Source organism: Sturnira hondurensis, unplaced genomic scaffold, assembly GCF_014824575.4.
Source record: "Sturnira hondurensis isolate 20B ecotype Veracruz unplaced genomic scaffold, ASM1482457v3 Scaffold0020884, whole genome shotgun sequence".
In the NCBI taxonomy this organism is placed as follows: Eukaryota; Metazoa; Chordata; class Mammalia; order Chiroptera; family Phyllostomidae; genus Sturnira; species Sturnira hondurensis.
Genome location: NW_028093515.1, coordinates 906,990 through 927,567, shown reverse-complemented (window position 1 = coordinate 927,567; position 20,578 = coordinate 906,990). Strand labels below are relative to the sequence as shown.

The 20,578-nt window shown below is 51.1% G+C and overlaps 1 protein-coding gene across 6 annotated transcripts in view; it reads left to right on the top strand.

The window, feature by feature from the left end:
- SIPA1L3 (signal induced proliferation associated 1 like 3) overlaps positions 1–20,578 on the top strand; it is a 243,151-nt gene that overhangs the window by 130,622 nt on the left and 91,951 nt on the right. For all 6 annotated transcript variants that reach the window (XR_005064251.1, XM_037030768.1, XM_037030767.1 and 3 more), the window contains one exon: positions 14,191–16,002. Coding sequence is in view for 5 of the 6 variants with exons in the window: in XM_037030768.1 (XP_036886663.1) it covers positions 14,490–16,002 (1,513 nt within the window). In the remaining variant the exon portion in view is untranslated. The remainder of the gene's footprint in view (positions 1–14,190; positions 16,003–20,578) is intronic.

The window sequence follows — 20,578 nt, the reverse complement described above, 5'->3', positions numbered from 1 at the left end:
CAGCTCAGGGTTTTTCAGGGCTGGCTTTCCCTCACTCTGCCGTGTTTCCCTGACATGCTCACTTTTAAGATGGAAATCTTAACCTCAATCTAAGACCCCTCTCCCGTGTTCAGTTGTGAGCATGTCCTTATAGACTCACAGAGAAAGTTCCGGAAGAATGTAAAAGCTGTTCACGGACCTTCTCTCCAGGATATGGAGTCAGGGCAGTACCTTACGGGGGCTCTGAAAAGCATCTTGAACTCAGGCGATTGCGACAACTCAATCACAGAGATTCCTAGAAGTGAAATTGCTGTATTAAACTAAAATAGTATGCTTACCTGAAATTTCAGTGCATAATTCCAGTTAATTCTTCCTGTTCCCCTAAGGGGATTTACACCCCTAGAAACAGGACAGGCCAGCTGGGGGAGCTCTTGCCCATGTGGGACCTCACTTGCCTCTGTGGGGACTTCCTCCACTCCTAGGTGGGAACGCGGGCTCCTCTTGGGTATCGGGGAGTGTTTAAACTAGAAACATTCGTTCTCTGAGTCTTCAACATTAAATGAAAGTGTAGGTTGTTCACAGAGTGAACAAGGAATATATATTTGGACTTACCCCCCTTCCCTCCCCATTCCTGGCACAAGAGTTTCTAAACCCCTTGACATTTTCTGAGAGATGGGGGTGAGGGCAGGGTGTTTTGTTATTCGTAATAAGCCCCTTGCAACCTTACCTGAGTTTATACTAATGAGGTGACTTTTGAAAGACCCCTTAGATAGCTTCTGAATGGGGGCTGGTTACCAGAGCAACCAACCCCGTAATTAGAGGGTTAGAACTTACGTGCCCACCTTCCCTGACCTCTAAGGAAGGGAAAGGGGCTGGAGGTCGANAATATATATTTGGACTTACCCCCCTTCCCTCCCCATTCCTGGCACAAGAGTTTCTAAACCCCTTGACATTTTCTGAGAGATGGGGGTGAGGGCAGGGTGTTTTGTTATTCGTAATAAGCCCCTTGCAACCTTACCTGAGTTTATACTAATGAGGTGACTTTTGGAAGACCCCCTAGATAGCTTCTGAATGGGGGCTGGTTACCAGAGCAACCAACCCCGTAATTAGAGGGTTAGAACTTATGTGCCCACCTTCCCTGACCTCTAAGGAAGGGAAAGGGGCTGGAGGTCGAGTTAATCCCCAATGGCCAGTGATTGCGTGATTTAATCGGCCAAACCCACATAATGGAGCCTCCACAGAACCCTAGACAGGGACGTCAGAGACCTTTCAGGGCGGTGCTGCATCTGCGTGCGGGAGGGTGGCACACCCCAGCCTCCACGGGGGCAGACGCCCCTGTGCTCTGGACCCTTCTTCCTAAGTGTTTCTTCATCTGGCTGTTCGTTGTATCCCTCATAACAAATTGGTGATAGTGTAAGTAAAATATTTTTACGAGTTCTGTCAGCTGTTACAGAAAATTATTGAAGCTGAACATGGGGTTGTGGGAACCCCAAACTTTGTAGCCAAGCCGGACAGAGGGTGGGTAACCTGGAGACCTACAACTTGCAATTGGCCTCTGAAGGGAGAGGAAGTTTTGTAGGGTTGAACCCTCAAACTGTGAGGCCTGCACTTCAGGTAGTTAGTGTCAGGAATGGAATAAATTGTAGGACACGAGTTGGTGTCTGCACAGAATTCAAGAATTGCCCGGTGGAAAAGCTACACATTCGGTGTCAGATGTGATGAAACTGAAAAGTTGGTGTTCGTGCTGCCTTTCTGTACCAGAATCAGTAAGCGGAGACAAGGATGGAATCTTTTTTTAAATATATTTTACTGATCATGCTATTACAATTGTCCCATTTCCCCCCTTTATTCCTCTCCACCCTGCACACCCTCTCCCACCAGCGTTCCCCTGCTTTAGTTCATATCCATGGGTCGTACTCATATGCATAAGTTCTTTGGCTTCTCCATTTCCTATATGATTCTTAACCTCCCCATGTCTATTTTGTATCTACCATTTATGCTTCTTATTCTCTGTACCTTCCCCCATTCCCCTTTCCGCCTCCCCACTGATTACCCCCATGTGATCTCCACTTCTGTGATTCTGTCCCCGTTCTAGGAGTTTGCTTAGTTTTTGTTCTTTTTTAGGTTCAGTTGTTGTTAGTTATGAGTTTGTTATCATTTCACTGTTTATAGTTTTTGATCTTCTATTTCTTAGATAAGTTCCTTTAATATTTCATATAATAAGAGCTTGGTGTGAAGACTAACTCCTTTAAATTGACCTAATCTGGGAAGCACTTTATCTGCCCTTCCATTCTAAATGATAGCTGTGCTGGATAGAGCAACCTTGGATGGAGGGCCTTTCATTTCATGACTTGGAATACTTCTTTCCAGCCCCTTCTTGCCTATAAGATGTCTTTTCAAAAATCAGCTGATAGTCTTATGGGAACTCCTTTGTAGGAATGATCTCCTTTTCTCTTGCTGCTTTTAAGATTCTCTCCTTATCTTTCATCTTGGGTAATGTGATTATGATGTACCTTGGTGTGTGCTTCCTTGGGTCCAACTTCTTTGGGACTCTCTGAGCTTCCTGGATTTCCTGGAAGTGTATTTCCTTTGCCAGATTGAGGAAGTTCTCCTTCAGTATGTTTTCAAATAAGTATTCAATTTCTTGCTCTTCCTCTTCTCCTTCTGGCACCCCTATGATTCAGATATTGGAGTGTTTAAAGTTGTCCTAGAGGTTCCTAAGCCTCTCCTCATTTTTTTTTTTTTTAATTCTTGTTTCTTCATTCTGTTCTGGTTGAATGTTTATTTCTTCCTCCCGGCCCAAACTGTTGATTAGAGTCCCAGTTTCCTTCCCATCACTGTTGGTTCCGTGTACATTTTCCTTTATTTCACTTAGCATAGCCTTTATTTTTTTTTTCATCTAATTTGCAACCAAATTCAACCAATTCTGTGAGCGTCCTAATTACCAGTGTTTTGAACTCTGCATCTGATAGGTTGGCTATCTTTTCATTACTTAGTTGTATTTTTTCTGGAGCTCTGATCTGCTCTTCCATTTGGGCCATATTTTTTTTGTCTCAGCAAACCTGTTACATAGTAAGGGGTGGAGCCTTAGGTGTTCACCAGGGCGGGGCAACGTGTGGTGCTGCATTGTACTGCTGGATGTGGGGACGGGGTCCAAGCAGAAACAGTGCCGCTTGCTCAGCTCTCAGCTGGCTTTCAATCACTCAGCTACTCACAAGCAAGTTGGGCCCTTCTGGTGCTGATTCTCGGGCGGGTGAGTTTGTGTTTGTTCTAGGACCCTGTGGGTCTCCCCAACAAACTGTCCCATGAGGCTGGGAGCTTCTCCTGCTGCCTCAACACCCAAACCTCAACCTCTGAGGTTTTTTTTCAGTCAGAGGTTTTGAGGCTTTACTTCCCCACGCTGGAACCCTGGGTTGCGCGGTCTGTCTTACTTCCCAGTTTTTCCTCCCAGTTTATCTGCACACAAATGTGGGACCATCTGCTCCGCCAGCCACTGCCTTACCACAAGCCCTCTCCACCCAGGCTGCTCGTCTCCACCCCTCCTCCCGGTCTGGATGAATGTTTCTTCTTTAACTCCTTGGTTGTTGGACTTACCGATTTTCCGGAAGTTCTGGTTGTTTTTTGTGTTTAAATTTGTTGTTGCAAGGAGGCACAGTGTATCTACGTACACCTCCATCTTAGCTTACAGTCCAAGGATCGAATCTTTATGAACAATCCGAGAAGACAACGGGTGATGTACCCTCAAAAACCATGTTCACATCTCATCTCAAGCTGACCTTCTTACAAGGAGAAGGAAGGGTAGGTAAGGAAAAGAGGTTAATTGCATAAAAGTTTCAGTCTGGTAGCACAGTCTTTCTGGAACTTCTTTATCTGTTGCCTAACAGTTCTTTATCTGTGTCACTGACTTCCATCCCTAGAATACGGTGGCCCGGACACCGTCTCCACTGCTGGCAGACCCCCTGGGGCACAAAGGTTGAACTGCTTGTCCTCCTCCTGCAGTCACGTGGGTCATACATTGCAGTCACTGGAATAACAGCTTTCCACACGCATTACCATGTTTTACCATGTGTAAGGCACACCCATGTTTTTGTACACATTATACATGGGATTATTATGCCCGTGGTATGTGATCGTTATACCCATGTATAATGCACATCCTTATTTTTCCCTGAAAATTTTGGGCAAAAAAGTATGCGTTACACGTAACAAAATACAGTAATTGCGTAAACCTACCAACTATGACTAAAGCTGAAATCTTTAACCCAGGGTGTCTTGAGTTCCCCCGTCACTGAGCGTATAAAACAGGTCCCAGTGATACGCAGCCACGGTCCAGGCCCTCTCACTGTTCTCAGATCCAGCGGAGTCCCTGCTGCAGTCCTTCCTAGTGGGGTGTCAGAGTTCCATCCGTCCTGTTTCCTGGGGACCTTGAGAGTGGTCCCGGTTATGCTCTGGCTTCTAATAAAGTAGGGAAAGTCATCAGGGGAGAAACAGATTCCTAATCTGAGATCTGCTGAGCTGTTGCTGCCTTTCTAGAGTTTTGTCCTTATGGATTGAGTTTGAAGATACAGCCGTCATTCGTGTACCTACACGACGTACTTGTCTGTGAACTGCCTTTTGTTTAGAGTGCCGTGGCGACGATGTAGGAGCCAGACTGTGGAGGGTTGAATCCCCGCTGCTACACCTCCCAGCTGCGTGAGACTGGGCCACGTGACCTTTCATCTCATCTGTAACGTGGGCGTGCTGAAGTTCCTAGTCACAGGGTTACGGTAACACACAAGTTAATGCCAGGTGTGTCACCCTGTGTCTCACACGTTGGGAGAAGTCATAGTGTATTCCTGTCATCTCCATATTATCTCTCCCCTTGTTGCCAGACTAAAGGGATTGATTTGCCTGCAGGCACAAAGCCCAATAAGACATGAACAAGAGTTTGCAGCGAAGAAAGTAAGGATTTATTTTTAGGAAGTGGTCCATGCCCAGAATCGTAGGTGAGTTAATGCTCAAAAACCTGGCTTCCCAATGGCTTCCAGGGGATCAGTTATATGTGGGGGCGGGGGGGAGCCATTAGTCATGGTGACTGAGGGAGTTTGGGTCGTTGTCTACGGATGGGTCAGTGTTAGGGATGGGGCTAGTTGATCCGTGCATCTGGTCCTGATGTCAGCCGTGGTGCCTCTTCGTCTGGGCCTGCAGTTAAAACACACCGGAGGCCTAGTTTGATTGAAACTGGCTGTGTGGTCAATAAGGCTTTGTCTGTAGGATTATTTGATGCTGATCAGAACCTCATTGTCCTGACTAGTGATGAAGGGAGTAGAAAGAAGTGCGAGGGAGAGCGAGGCAGGGGAGTCAGGGTGCTCCCAGTCCTGGGCTGGGCAAGGCCAGTCTGGATCCAAAGGAAAGGAAGAGGCAAAGGTCAGACTGAAGCGAAGTCCCTGCGCAGTGACACCCTCTCCCCTGCACATGCGGCAAGAACACGCCATGGGCCCCAGTCCGCTGCAGACTCGACACTGTTCAAAGTCTAAGGAGAACAGAAGATAATCAGAGGCTTGAAAACCTAGTGGGCTAACTCCTGGGGTGCAGGCAGACCCCTGGGAGCACAACAAAGGGAGGACGTGTGTGATCCTGAAGGGAATGTGGAAGGGAAGACAGCGTGGGCCAGCAGCGCGGGAGGATAAGGCTATGGACAAGGCTCCCTGGAGCAGCGGTCCCCGAAACACCTCCTACCGCAGTTCATCACTGCCCTTCAGGCCAACCGTTGTCACCATGTGTGATCCTGTCAGCAGCAGTCAACCCTGCAGACTGCCTGGTCCCCAACACACCACACCTGCCAGCCAGGCTTACGCCACCCCTGCTTGCTGGCCTCTCTGCCTAGTGTGCTCATTCCCTGTCGTATTTGAAGGCTCTCTGGCTTGGTGTCAGGTCCTCCTCTCTTTGCTCTCGTCTGTCCTCTGCCCTCAGCCCTGGCTGCATGTTAGAATCACCTGCAGGGCTTTTAAAAGACACTTGGGCCTGGGCCCCACCCAAGACCAGCTGATTGAGACTCTCTGGGGGTGGAGTATAAACACCTGTATTTTTACAACGACCCCTGGTGCCTCTAATGGACGGCTGGGGAGAGAACCACTGCCTTGGATAACTCCACAGGGCCTGGTACACCGGACACTCCCAGCTTTCCTGCCCGACTCACCAACACACCTGGTGCATGACAGGTGCCCTGCCTTCCTCTGGATCCCAGGTCAGACGGCGTCTCCACGAGCCTTCCCAATCTCCCATCTGTAGATGAATAGGCCCAGTTACTTTGTTTTCTGTCCTTGCTTACTGATCTCTGTCTTCCTTCTGCTGCAACTAAGTTCCTGAGAGCAGGGGTGTGGTCTGTCCTGCTCCGGGCTGTGTCTTCAGCACCTACAACTGTAACATGTAGAATAGGTGCTTAAGAAAGGTATTGAACAAATGGGTGGATTTTTGATGCTCAGTGTTTATGGAATAAATGAGTTATACATGTCTGGTAAATGTTGGCTAAATGACTAAGTTTCTAGTGTTTTCTTGACTGAATGAATTTTTTGGACTGAGTGATTTGTAAAAATGTGGTAGGTGTTTGTTGTATGAATAAGTTGTAAGGACTACTTTTTACAGGACGAAGAAATGACTTGTATGTGCCCATTAATTGAATTGCCAGGTGCGTGCCTGGAGGAGTTATTATTCCCCTTGGGGCTCTGAGCATAGCCCTCAGACACAGCCCTGAGCTACCCAGACACCTTAGGTCCCGCAGAGCCTCCGTCACTGCGACTGATCACATTTCCATGAAGAAGAAATTCCTGGAGCAGATCAGGGCTGCCCTGGACACAGGAGACTGCCTGGGAGGGAGGCTCGGGATACCCACCCCTTTCCCTCTCCCGCTCCCCATGCCTTTCTGGCAGACACACCTGAGTACCAACCAAGCCTGTGCTCGGGTCACAGGCCCCTACGGAGCCAGTGCTTCCTGGTCCATACATTGGTTTACTCACCAGATATTTATTAATGGCTTTCTACTCGTCGGATATGTGCTGGGGATGTAGGCAGTGAGTAAGACTCTCCCATTTAGTTCAACCTTATCTGTGGCAAGTAATTAATTACATGGTCAAGTTATACACGTATATTGATGCAGATTCCCCAAAGAGAAAAGCAGAGCGCTCTGAGAGGCTTGAATCCCAGCCGCTACACCTCCCAGCTCTGTGAGACTGGACCACGTGACCTTTGTGAGCGCTCAGGGTGGAGACTGAACGAGGTTGGTGAGAGGGAGAGTCACGTGGAGAAGGAGGCATTTGTCCTGAGTTGAGAAAGAATCACCTCGTTAAGGGAGGGGACAGTGGGAATGGCATGTGCAGTGGCCTCAGAAGGACATTGTAGCCCAGGCTCCAAGAGCCAGCGGAAGAGGAGAAGGGAGCCTTGAGGGCTGAGATGAGGATTTTGATATTTATCTTAAGATTGCTCTGCCTGCTGTGTGGAAAAGGGCCCTTAGAAGGACAGGTGCAAAAGCAGAGCCACCAGCGAGGCTGTGGGGATGTTGCCAGTGAGAAGTCAGCGTAGCTCAGACCAGGGGGAATGGCGGGAGCGTCACCAAGACGGGGGGTGGTAAATTGGACAGATGGAGCAAGAGAGGACATTGACGTTTCCACTTGAAACCGTTGGTTGGAAAGAAGTACCTTTCACTGAGATGTAGAAGAAGCAGTTCACCAATTACAGTCCTGTTCGGACAAATATTCTGATGTACCACGCTGTTGACATCATTCTTGGGTGTATGACTTGTTTTGGCCAGTGAAATGTGAGCAGAAGTGACATGTCATTTCTGATTAGGAGCTTTAAAAGGACATTACATGGTTCAGCCGTATCTCTTAACCTCTGAGATTGGGTCTCAGGTAAGGGCTGAACTCTCTCAACTGGAAGTGAAGCTGGCATGAGCTCTTGGTCATCTAGTGATGGACATGCAGTAGGAGCAAGAAACACACCTTTGTTATGTAAGTCCCTGAGCACGTGGGGTTCTTTATTACTGCAGCATATCTTACCTGACTATCCTGAGAAGGAACGAGTTTCCTGGGTGGGGAGTAATCAGGGGTTCAGTTGGGAATGTTGAGTTTGCACTGCATGTGAGATGCATACGTGGTGATATCAAGTAAGCAGATGGGAGATGGGAGACCTGACTTTGAACTCAGCAGAGTGGTTGGATCTGGAGATATTGGACTGTGGGTCACCAGTGAGATAAATGAGAATCAGAGAGGCCCAGGACTTTGCCCGTGACCATCAGGAGGGCTGGTACTTGAACTCTGGACTACCTGACTTCGGGAATGCAGCACTTGGGTGTGTCCCAGTCCTGCCACCTCACAGCCACATGGCCTTGAGCACGTTGTTTCACCTGTTCGTTCCTCAGTTTCTTCGTTTGTAAAATGAAGATAATGATGATATCTACCTCATGGAGTTGTGAGAATTAAGAGAAAAAACAAATGTAAAGTACTTAGAAAAGAACCTGGGCCACCTAGAAGGATCGTAGCCATGACCGATGTTGTTTTATGGGGTTTTGTTATGGGCTAAAATGCCCAGTGGTGGCAAGTGGAATAGGGTGGCTTTAGGTCCAGCTTGATACAGAGGCGGATGCAGACTGATGTCCCCAGATTATCTCTAACTCTTGACCCCTTTCACAGACAGTTCTCCCCTCATGGTCACAAGGTGGCTGCAGTGATTCCAGTCCTCACATTCTCTCAGAATCAGTGTCAGAGGAAAAAGCACAATCCTCAGCCTTAGCATTCCTGGTGGGGATGTCACTGGACGTCTCACAGGTTCTGATCAGGTGACGTGGTTTGTTCCTGAACTCCAGAGGGGGTGCCTCTTCTAGCCCATTGGAACAGGAGTCAGAGAAGGCAGGTTCGCAGAGGGAAATCTGGGCTGCTGTTGGGAGAAGGAGTCATAGAGGCTGGGGAAACAGACCACTAATGGCTAGCACTGGAGTGCTGGTGGTTCCACTTCTGTGCCCTGTGAGGTTCTGGCAGACGTGGCCCCACTGCAGGGCCCTTCAGAGCCAGACACTGAGGCCGTGCCGTGGTCCTTGCCTCTTCTGCTGCTGCTTCAGCCTCCAGGCTTTGGGGGCCGGACGAGGGAGTGTCCTGTCATCTCAGAGTTCCCCAGCTTCTCCAAGAGCAACAGTCTGGGAGCATTTACAGAGATGCTGACCAACCCTTACCTTTTCTGGGGGCCACTGTGGCCTCCCCAGGGGAAAGTCCCCACTGGTGCAAAGGCAGTCAGTATGATGACAGGGTCTGGCTTTCCCAGCTTCCCTGGCAACTGGAGTGACTGTAAGTGACCAGTTCTGGTCAGTGAGACAGAAAAGAAAATTGGCTGAGGTAGGGGGAATGTTCTGGCAAAGATTCTCCTTGTTTGGATCAGATAGGTAAGAACACTCTTACATTATCCCTTTCTTTCCCCCTCGCCCGTGGTTCAGTTAGAAGCATGGCTGCGGCCTTCAGACCACAGCCAGTGGTGTGAGCCAGCCGTACACTCAGGGGACAGGGGACAGGGGGCAGAGAGAGAGGGTGCGTCTGACGTCATCCACTGAACCAAGCACGGAGCCATGGTATCTGGCCTCCTTGTTACGTGAGATAATGAAATGTTTTCATGTTCTGAACGACTGCTGGCTGGTATTTTCTTGCCTGCAACCAGACGCATCCCACCTGGCTCTTTCCCACTGCCACTGGCCTCTCATTGTGCCGCCGTCTTGTCCCCATTTTTTCCCAGCTGCCCTTTCAAGCTTCCTTCCTTGCACACAGTGCTGTGTTCCAGTGGAGGTCCTCCGATGGGGACAGCAGAAGCCACGCTATGCTGGACTTACAAAATTAACAGGAGGCCAGAGGAGCAATCTCAGAAAACAGGCAGGAGCCAAGAAACACTAGAGAGAGGGACCCAAGGGCCCCCAGCAAAAGTTGGGCCACAGGAAAAGCCAGGTCCACCCACCCCTGGCTGTGCTGTAATTGGGGGGAGGGTAGAGCTTCTGCCAAAGATACATGACGGGGTGGTAATAACAGCACTGACTGAGGTAGGTGATATTATCTGCATTTACAGATTAAAACTGAGTCACGGTTTCAGCAACCAGGCCGTGGCACACCAGCATCCTCACCAAGGCTGCCTGGCTCATAATAGGGGATCCTCATCAGGGAGACCAGAGGGCTTTTAGGAAGGGGAAGCTCAGCAGCAGACAGCTGGAGAAGTCCAAGTGCGCACCAGTCCCTGATCCTAGATGGGCTGTGGGTGTCACTCAGCCTCGGGGCGTCAGAGGGGGGCTTGGCTGCACCTGCTCGGAGAAGGGATTTGTGTGGAGAGAGACCAGGGCCTCGAGAACATCTGTGTGTTTTCACAGAAGGGAGCAAAATGGATGGAGGGTTTCCTACTGAGCTGGAAATAAAATGCTGTCAGCAGAGCCCATCTGTCAGGAGGTGCTTATGTAAACAACTCAGGGTCACATCTGGGCCACTGGGTCTCCCCCCAACTGGCCCCTATGTGGCCTCAAAGGACTAACCCGCCACACTCTGCCAGACTGACCCAAGGGCGAGGCTTCCCTGCTGAGTGCAAGCAGCGCCCTCGCCTGGCCCCCTGACACCCCGGACCCCACACCCAGCTGAGTGTGGGGCTGACCTCCGGCCCTCCTCTCTGGCACACGTCAAAAGCCCCAGCGGCTAAACCCAGCAGTCCCTGCCCAGATCCGGCCCACATACTTATTTTGTTGACCCTTCTTGTGGCTTTTGTTGGTAATGTTCTTAAGAAGTATTTATTTAATGGCTAGAAATACATGTAAATGCATGCAAATTGGCAAAAGGTAGCGACCTAGTGGTGTACGGTGAAAAGGAAAGCCCCTTCCCTCCTCTTCTTTCACAACTGATCCCTCCTCCCACTGGGGTCTCGTGGGACGGGGAGCCAGGAATAGTAAGAGGAATAACTGAGTGTGTTCGTAAGTACTAAGGAGGAAAACGAAGCAGGGGAGGGGGAAGGAGGTGGGTGGTGACACCCAGCCCCCCTCCCCAGAAACCATTACTAGCAACTTCTTGAAAATCCTTTTAGAGGATTTCCTACATGTTCATTTGTTATTGTTGCTGGTGGATTGGTTTTTCATATTGGGAGATGCTGCGTACAATTTTATGTATCTGGTTTCTCTGGAGAGTTCTGAAGATCTGGCCTCTCATACATCCTACAAGGCTCAGTTGCTAGAGCTCAGGAGGCCCACCTGCCTCCTTAGAAGACGCCTCCGCCGTCTGGGTGCCTCTGCCGTCTGGGTCAGGAGGGCTTTGCCTGGCCCTGGCCTCGACGCTCTCTGCTAACCAACCCGACCCTGGGCGCTTTTCACTTTCCTGCCCTGTCCCGTGCCCCGTCCCCGGCATGCCTCCCTGCAGAGCCTGCCAGAGTGCCCCGTGGGAACCAGGAAGCAGGCTGCGCTCCCCTCACCTGGTTCGCACTTTCTCAGAGGAAGTAGGCTCACCCCACCGTTCTGCTCCATGAATCTGTCTCATGCTTTTCCCTGGGTCTCTTTCTGCCCGGTCACTCCAAACCTCTGGGCATGAACTAGAAAGTGTCCCCTACACATTTACACACATGCACACACACTCACAACAGGAGGCCTTTCACCTTCTCACTTGGACAGCACCAACGCTCGTTGACCACAATGGCCGTGTCTGGCCCCACATTCCAAGGGAAGGAAAAGTCACTGGGCACCGTGAGACAGATGTCCAGCCCACCCCAGCACTCTGCTGCCCTGAGCAGGATCAGTTCCGTCGGCAGGAGGATGGACATTGCTTCTGGGGCGGCCCACGGGTTCTGCCGCGGGTCATGACTAACTCTCTCCTTCCTCCCCAGCAGAGTTTCCTCTTCCAGAAGTTCAAGGTAGAAACCGAGGGAGGTGGTCCTGCAGAGTACTTCAGGTTGCAGTGCAGAAGCAGGCACTCCCTTCCCCAGGGGTCTGCAAGTCAGGGTGCACTTACACTTCCAGTTAGAAGCTGTCTGTTCACTCATCCATACGGTAAACAGTGGGTAGTGCTGGACACTGTTCCCAGGGCCGGGGATACGTGAGTGAACACCACAGACGCGCCTGCCATTCTGGAGGTGACAGTGTAGTGGTGAAGAGAGTCAGGAAATGGATAATGATCCAAATCATTTCAGNCAAGGTAGAAACCGAGGGAGGTGGTCCTGCAGAGTACTTCAGGTTGCAGTGCAGAAGCAGGCACTCCCTTCCCCAGGGGTCTGCAAGTCAGGGTGCACTTACACTTCCAGTTAGAAGCTGTCTGTTCACTCATCCATACGGTAAACAGTGGGTAGTGCTGGACACTGTTCCCGGGGCCGGGGATACATGAGTGAACACCCCAGACGCGCCTGCCATTCTGGAGGTGACAGTGTAGTGGTAAAGAGAGTCAGGAAATGGATAATGATCCAAATCATTTCAGTTGGTGGAAAGAGAAAGCGGAGGGTGACAGAGGCTTTGAGGAGACCAGGCTGCTCTGTCTGCACGGGTGGTTTGGGAAGCTTCGTTAGAGAGTGACACCACGGGAGGGAACCAGCCTGGCGGAGAACCGAGGAAGGATGCCCAGATATCCCCGTGAGGTTTGCTGTGTCAGAGGAACAGGAAAGAAGGCCACTGCGGTAGGGTCTCGGTTGGGAATGGTGAGAGGCATCAGGGAGACTGGCAGGGGCCGTATCCGGCGGGGCTTGTGGGCCAGCGAAGGAATTTGAGTTTTATTCTAGCACGGGAGCCACTGAGGAGATCTCAGAGAGAAGGGATGGGCGCGGATTTGCCAGCTTATAGTATCTATTGATCCTGCAGGTTTCTAGAAACGTTCCCTCCCCCAGACCCGCCAGTGCTCGTGGTGACTCATCTGTCATTTTGACTTCCTTTCTGGTGGGGCGGCGGTGCAGCCTCTGTGTGCAGCCGCCAGTAGACAAGACTCACAGAGGGCAGGGGACATGTTCAGTGACACCACGAGGGAAAGGTCCATCGGATTCTGGAAGCGGGAAATGCCATGGAACACGTGACCCCGCAGATACATGGCATCCAGTACCCTGCCTAGTGTGGCTCAGTGCACTGAGTGCCGACCTGTGAACTGAAGGGTCACCAGTTCGATTCCCAGTTGGGGCACATGCCTGGGTTGCAGGCCAGGTCTCCAGTGCAGGGCGCGCAAGAGGCAACCCCGCACTGATGTTTCTTGCCCTCTCTTTCTCTCTCCCTTCTCCTGTCTAAATATAAAGAAAGAAAATCTTTAAAAAATAAAACAAAACCTTTTTAAAGAATAAATAAGCTGCATCAAATAAAGAGGGGCAGCATTATAAAGTACAAGAGACTTCAGAAGTGTACCTGCCAGAGTGGAGCACAGATCTCGTTTGGATCCTGGTTTGAACCAGCCAGCCGCAAACACCTTTGAGTCAGGGAGGGAAGTGCAGTACGGACACGGGCATTACCTGGTGTTAGAGAACACCTGTTAACCCTGGTGGGCGTGGTAAAGGTGTTGCGGTTGTATTTTTAAAAGCCTAATGTACTAGAGATACTAACCTAAAGTATTTATTTATATAGGCGGAATCATCTGCTGTCTGGGATTTATTCTAAAATATTCTTTCCATCAAAAAAGTGTAGAGTGGGTGGAGAGATAAAACAAATGACAAATACAGTCATTCCCCCTTATTCACGGTTCCAATTAACCACTGTCGGCCATGTTCCGAAAATATTAAATGGAAAATCCCAGAAAGAAACTCTTCATAAATGTTAGATTGTGCACCATTCTGATACATGGTATCGAATCATCTCACACCATCACAAGAAGTGGGGGTGGGGGGTGGGGCGTGCATTAAAATGAGATCTTTTGAGAGAGAGCCTAACTTTTATTGTGGCATATTGTTATAATTGTTTTATTTTTATTGTAACTTAATTGTTGCTAGTCTCTGTGCCTAATTTGTAAGTTAAACTTTATCATAGGTATGTATGTGTGGGGAAAAGCATGATATGTAAGGTTCCACTCGTGGTCTTGAAGGGTCTCTCTCAGATAAGGGGAGACTACTGCAGCAAATGGCTGTCGAAGCTCGGCATGCTGCTCTCTCTGCTTTTGGACGTGTTCAGCAATTTCCATGATAAAAAGGCTTTTTGAGGGAAGGTGTCAAAGAAAAGTCCGTCTCTGGCAGCAGTCACCCCACATCTCACCGTTGCCTTTTCTCCTCCCTTTGCAGCATGGCCCCCGCGCGGCCGGCCGGCCCTTGCCACCATCCGCGGCTTGCTCTGCCCTGCTGAGCCCCTCAGGCCGGAGCCCCCGGGACAACACCTGCCTCCCGAGGTTGTCCTGGCTCGGCGTTCCACAGCGATGGTGGAGAATTGGACTCCACAGACTCCCAACCTTCCCGTCAGGCTTCAGGAGCCAGCATCCTTCATCCTGGGACTGGCAGCCCTGAACAATGGCTGAGGGCCAGGGGACCCCATAAAGTTACTCCACAGCTTCCGGGGGCCAATAGCACTCCAGTGCCCGTAGACTATGACCACCTATCGGCCTATTCCCAGTGATAGTGTGGACCTGGCAGCCAGCTGTGGGGCCAGGGGAGCCGATGTCCTCCCTGGGCCGCACACAGGGGACTATGCCCCCATGGGATTCTGGGTCCAGAACGGCGGCGTGCCCCAGCCTGTCGGTGAGAGCCCAGCCACCACCACCGCCACCCGCCCCGGTCCCACCACTCCTGCAGTGCCCAAGATGGGCGTGCGCGCAAGGGTGGCTGACTGGCCGCCCAAGAGGGAGGCCCTGAGAGAGCAGAGCAACCCAAGCCCCTCCCAGGACACAGATGGCACAAAGGCCACAAAGGTGGCCCATTCCATGAGGCGCATACAGAATGGACAGCCCCCTGCCAGCATCCTGGCCTCCCCAGGGTCCAGAGCCTTCCACCGACTCTCCCGGAGGAGGTCCAAAGAGGTGGAATTCCAGGACGGGTGGCCCCGGTCCCCTGGCAGGGCCTTCCTTCCCCTGCGGCACCGCAGCAGCAGTGAGATCACCCTCAGCGAGTGTGACGTGGAGGACGTGGGGGAGCCACGGGGGGGCCGGCTCGCGGGTGCCCTACCCCTCTTCCGCGAATACGGGAGCACGTCGTCCATTGATGTGCAGGGCATGCCTGAGCAGAGCTTCTTCGACATTCTCAATGAATTCCGCAGTGAGCAGCCAGAGGCCCGAGGCTCCCAGCACCTCACGGAGCTCTTCCAGGCAGACCCCAGCCCACACCCTACCGGGGGTGGCACCGGAGCCAAAGGGGACCCCCGCAACGGGCAGCCCACCAGGGACAACCTTCTCCCACTGCAGCCTGGGAAGGAGAAGGAAAGGGTCCGCAAGAAGCCTGTGCGGGGCCTGGGCAGTGGAGATGCAGTGGACTCATCCATCTTTCGGAAGCTGAGGAACAGTAAACCAGAAGGTGATGTGGGCAGGTCCCCAGGGGAGACAGAGGAGGGGCGGAGCCCTCAGGAGGCCAGCAGGCCATGGGTCTGCCAGAAGAGCTTTGCCCATTTTGATGTGCAGAGCATGCTGTTTGACCTCCACGAGGCAGCCGCCAACAGGGTATCCACCACCCAGAGGCGGAACACCACAACGGGGGCCTCAGCTGCCTCGGCCACGGCATCGTCCCTCACGGTGTCGAGAGCTAATGGCCTCGGGGGCCTGGACGCAGCCTTCACCAGCACAGAGGACTTGAACTGCAAGGAGAACCTGGAGCAGGACCTGGGTGACGACAACAGCAATGACTTACTGCTCAGCTGCCCGCACTTTCGCAACGAGATCGGCGGTGAATGTGAGCGCAACGTGAGCTTCTCCCGGGCCTCTGCTGGTTCCCCGGGCGGGAGCGAGTGCCGCCTGGCCGAGCCCGCCCTCAGCACCTACCGCACCAACGCCAGCATCTCGGTGCTGGAGGTGCCCAAGGAGCAGCAGAGGACTCAGAGTCGCCCCCGGCAGTACAGCATCGAGCACGTGGACCTGGGCGCCCGCTACTACCAGGACTACTTCGTGGGCAAAGGTGACTGGGACAGGCGGGTGGGCCGTGGCTTATCTCCGAGACTCCCCCTGCTCGCTCATTCACTGTGTGCCAGGACCTACCTCAGAGTGGGGCTGTAAGGACACAATGAGCGAGCCTCAGGATGTATGGCTGACACTCCAAAACCTTGAGCTGCATGAGACACTACGCACGTGATTAATTATTTAGCAAACATGTACCTGGGCGGTCACCTATGTGTTAGGCCACAGGTGGCAAACACAAGGCCCCGAATCCGGCCCTCCACCTTGTTTTATCCAACCCGGCACCTTGTTTCTACCCAGCAGCAGTGCCGAGCTCCTTGCCCCTAGTTAAGGTGTAGTTATATTTATACGGTCCTGAAATCACATTTGGTCCATGAGGCTGATGTGGCCCCCGGTGGAAACGACCCCGGTGTCAGGCGCTCTTAGAGCCTGGGGATATGTGTTGGCCAGTTAAACACAAAAACCCTGTTTTCCTAGCACTTAATGTCTTAGGGGTGTAAGGCAAACAATAAAACTAGGTAAGTACATAAAATATATAAGCTGTCATAGGGTCATAAGTGCTACAGAGAAAAGTAAAGCACAGAAACATGTCAGGGTGGGAGGTGGCAGTTTTCAGTAGGGAATGGTCAAGGAGGACCTCCTCGTGGGTGCCATTCGAGTGCCGAGCTGAAGGCGATGGGGAGGGAGCCGTGTGCATACTGGGACAGTGTGTCTCCCGCGCAGGGAGCAGCGAGGAGCAGGAAGGAGGCCGCTGTGGCTGGGATGGGTGACAGGGAGATCAGGTGGGCCTTTGGGTCCGTGGTGAGGGCTCTCACTCCTACCCAGGGTGAGATGGAGCTACAGGAGGGTCTGAGCAGAGAAGGGGCCCGATCTGCCTGCGTGTTCACAGACTCCCTCTGAGGGTAGAGAGGCCAGGGAGGAGATGGTGGTGGACATGTGTGGGGCGGAGGTGGGAAAGGCGCAGGCAGGTTCTGGACCCCCTTTGAAGGTGAAGTTGCTGATGTTCGGAAGGCGTTAACACCAGGGAGAGGCGGGCGTCGTACATCATTGGGTTCCTTGGTGCTAGTGGGGCCATCCCAGGAGGCGGCACAGCGTAGTGCAGGGACCGCAGCCCAGGCGGGACTCCTGCAGGAGTGCGGTGCGCGGAGCCGGAACTGAGCCGAGGGCCGCTCCCGGGAGCTCCTGCTCATTGCCATCCTGCGGGGAACGCAGACAGACCCAGAGTTGCCAGCCTCTCTGATTTTTTTCAACATTCTCCTGAAATTCAGAGTTTTAAAAAAGATTTTATTATTTATTTATTTATGTATTTTAGAGAGAGGGGAAGGGAGGGAGAAAAACTGATGTCAGAGAGAAACCGGCTGCCTCTCACATGCACTCTGACCGGGGACCAAACCCAAAACCCAGGCATGTGCCCTGACTGGGAATCAAACCATGACCTTTCACTTTGTGGGGTGATGCCCAGCCCATGGAGTCACACCGGTCAGAGCTAGAATTCAGATTTTTTTTTAATGTGGATTCTTAATAACTTTTTAATGCTGGCAGCTATATCAGTTCAGAATTGCTTACAACTACCAATGACAGGCTTATACAACATAGAAGTTTATTTCTCTCATGAAGAAGTTGAAAAGTCAGCAGCCCAGGACTGGTGTTGTTACTCCTTGGCACCAGTGGAACGCCAGCCCTAGTGCGTGGCCTCCAGCCCTCAGGTGGTCTCCCGGTCCAGTATGGCTGCTGGGCCTCCAGCCATTTCTCTCTTTCCAGGCAGAGAAAAAGAGGACACTGCAAAGGCAAAAAGATAGACCTCCTGTCAAGTCAGTCCTCTTTCAACAGTTTTCTCAGAAGCCCCATCCAACTGTTTCTGCTTATTGGCTACTTCTATCTGCAAGGCAGGCTGCGAAAATAGAGGTTTTTTAGCTAGGCACAACCCCTGTCTTTCCTTCCTCCAAGATTAGAGGGTTTTCTTAAAAAGGGAGAAGGGGGAAATGGATAGGCAGCTAATACTCCACAGCAACTAGTTTAAAAAAATTTTAAAGCAGTGTCCTAGTCAGGCATAACGTATATCCACTAGGCAGGCCCCCAGGGCTCCGAGTTCAGTCTCTGGAACTTCAGCTCCTCAGTCAGGCAGCCTGGGTTTGCAGCGTTTGTCCCATAGCTTATTAGCTGTGTGACACATTTCGCTCCCTGGACTCTGTCTCCTGAATGTGATTGTAGTCGTATCACATGCCCAGAAACAAAGTGAAACAGAGGTTGAAAATAAAGGGGTGAAAGAAGTTTCAGGCCGTTGCTAACCAAGAGAGAGCAGGCGAGGCAGCGTCAGCATCACACAAAGTGGAGTTCAAGGCTAAAAGCACTTTTGGGAGGAACTGAAAGGCCACTTGATGCTGGTATTTAAAAATTCACCAAGAAATTTCTAATAGTGGTGAACGTTTGTACTTGGCAACCTGGTTTAGGGGTATGTGAATTAAAACTGATAACGGTTATAGAGAGAAGCAAAGAAGTCCAGTCAGTGGGAAAAGTTGACAGGGCCTCTTGTTGAAATTGGCGGATCCAGTAGCCGAAAAATCAGGTGAAAGTGGACTTAAATAACCCATCAGGCCCTAGCCTGTGGTGCAGCTGGTTGGAGCGCCGTCCTGCAAACAAAAAGGTCGCAGGTTCGATTCTTGGTCAAGGCACACACCTAGGTTGCAGATCGTGCACGAGATAACCAAATGGTGTTTCTCTCTCACATCGATGTTTCTCTCCCTCCCTTTCCCTCTCTCTAAAAAATTAAAAATAAACAATTTTTAAAACCATCAGAACTGGGTTTTGAGATTAATATGTATTCATTTTGTATACATATTACATATACATATGTATACAATTATACATATTAATTTTGTACCTATCCAACAGAGAATGCATTTTTTTTATTCTCACCCAGGACATGTTTATTGATTTTAGAGAGAGGAGAAGGGAGGAAGAGAGAGGGGGAGAGTACATTTGATCAGTTGGCTTTTGTACATGTCCTGACAAAGGAGCAAACCCGCCACCCAGGCACACGCCCTGCCCAGGAATCGTACCCACAGACTTTGGGTTTGGGGGATGGCACTCTAACCAAATGAGCCACGTTGGCTGGGGCAGGAGGACACTCTTTTCAACTCACACATAGAAATACTACATGAAAGGACTGTGGTGAGGATCGGATAAGATTGTACATTAAAACGTGCTTCTTCATCAGGCTGGTAGTAAGTGCTGCCACGAACTTTTTTTAAAAAGATTTTATTTGCTTATTTTTTGAGAGAGGGGAAGGGAGAGAGAAAAAGAAGGAGAGAAACATCAGTGTGTACAATTGGCTGCCTCTTGCATGCCCCCCACTGGGGACCTGGCCTGCAACCCAGGCACATGCCCTGACTGAGAATCAAATCGGCTACCCTTTGGGTCTTAGGCCGGCGCTCAGTCCACTGAGCTACACCAACCAGGGTGATGGAACTGTTTTAAAAAATCAGTATTCTTTAAAAAGTTATTTCAGTATAGCCCTGGAACCTCATAAATTAATTATTTGGTCATTGTTTATTGAATGCCTACTGTACACCAGGACTGGGAAGTACCGAGTACACACTGGTGAGTTTAGAAGAACAAACCCAGCCACTGCTTTGGGAATGAACTGATGTCTGTGGGGTGTAGTAGTCGTTCTGTTCTCTGGCCAGTCGGGGAAATAACCCACTGCACGTGCTATTCCGATGGGGGCATTAATTAACACAGGTTATCTGGGCCTTAGATAGGCTTTTGACCCACCGGGAGCATCTCGTGAGATTAGGCACCGTTGGCCCAGCCTCAGAGCGCCGGGGTGGGAAGGCGCCTCTGGCAGTGGGCGGGTGCTGACGTCATGGACCTGGGTCGAGTCAGACCCCTGGTGGGTGTCCGCCACAAGCAGGAGGTACTTGGGCCACGTCTCAGGAAGAGCTGATTTTCTGGGAGGGTTATAAAACAGCCACACGTTTTAGAAAAAGGTAGGGTCGGCTGTCATTTCTGGGAGAGAGCAGGGGACTTCCTCCTGTGACTCGTTCAGGGCTCTGTCAACACAGGGGAGGAAAGAGAATAGTGGTCTATAGAAATGTGACCAGATACAGGTGATGCCTAGGGACTTCAGTCATGGCCCCTTTTCTGTGACACGTGCCGTGGGATGGTAACGAGTGTCTGACTTGTGTAACCCTCACAACCATTCTGAGAGGTGGGCCCATCCTCACTGACCCCATTTTACTGATAAGAAGGCTGTCGAATGCTGGGGGCCGCACATGGAACTTTGCCAGAGCTGGGACTTCAGCTGGCCAGGAGGCTCTTTAGCTGGAATTTTAACCACGTGTAGAATCTTAGCCACTTTGTGAGAGCTAATTGGAAGCTAAGCTGATGAACATTTGCAAATACAGAGTAATCACGATGAGTGTGGGTTTCCTACATGTCATGGACCATCTTGAGCGTTTTATATTTGCAGCTCCATTTCACCCTCCCATCGGCTCTATGAATTGTGGGTAATGTCAGGGCCCCCATTTCTCAGATGAGAGCATTGAGGCTCAGAAAAGTTGTGTGATTTAGCAGGT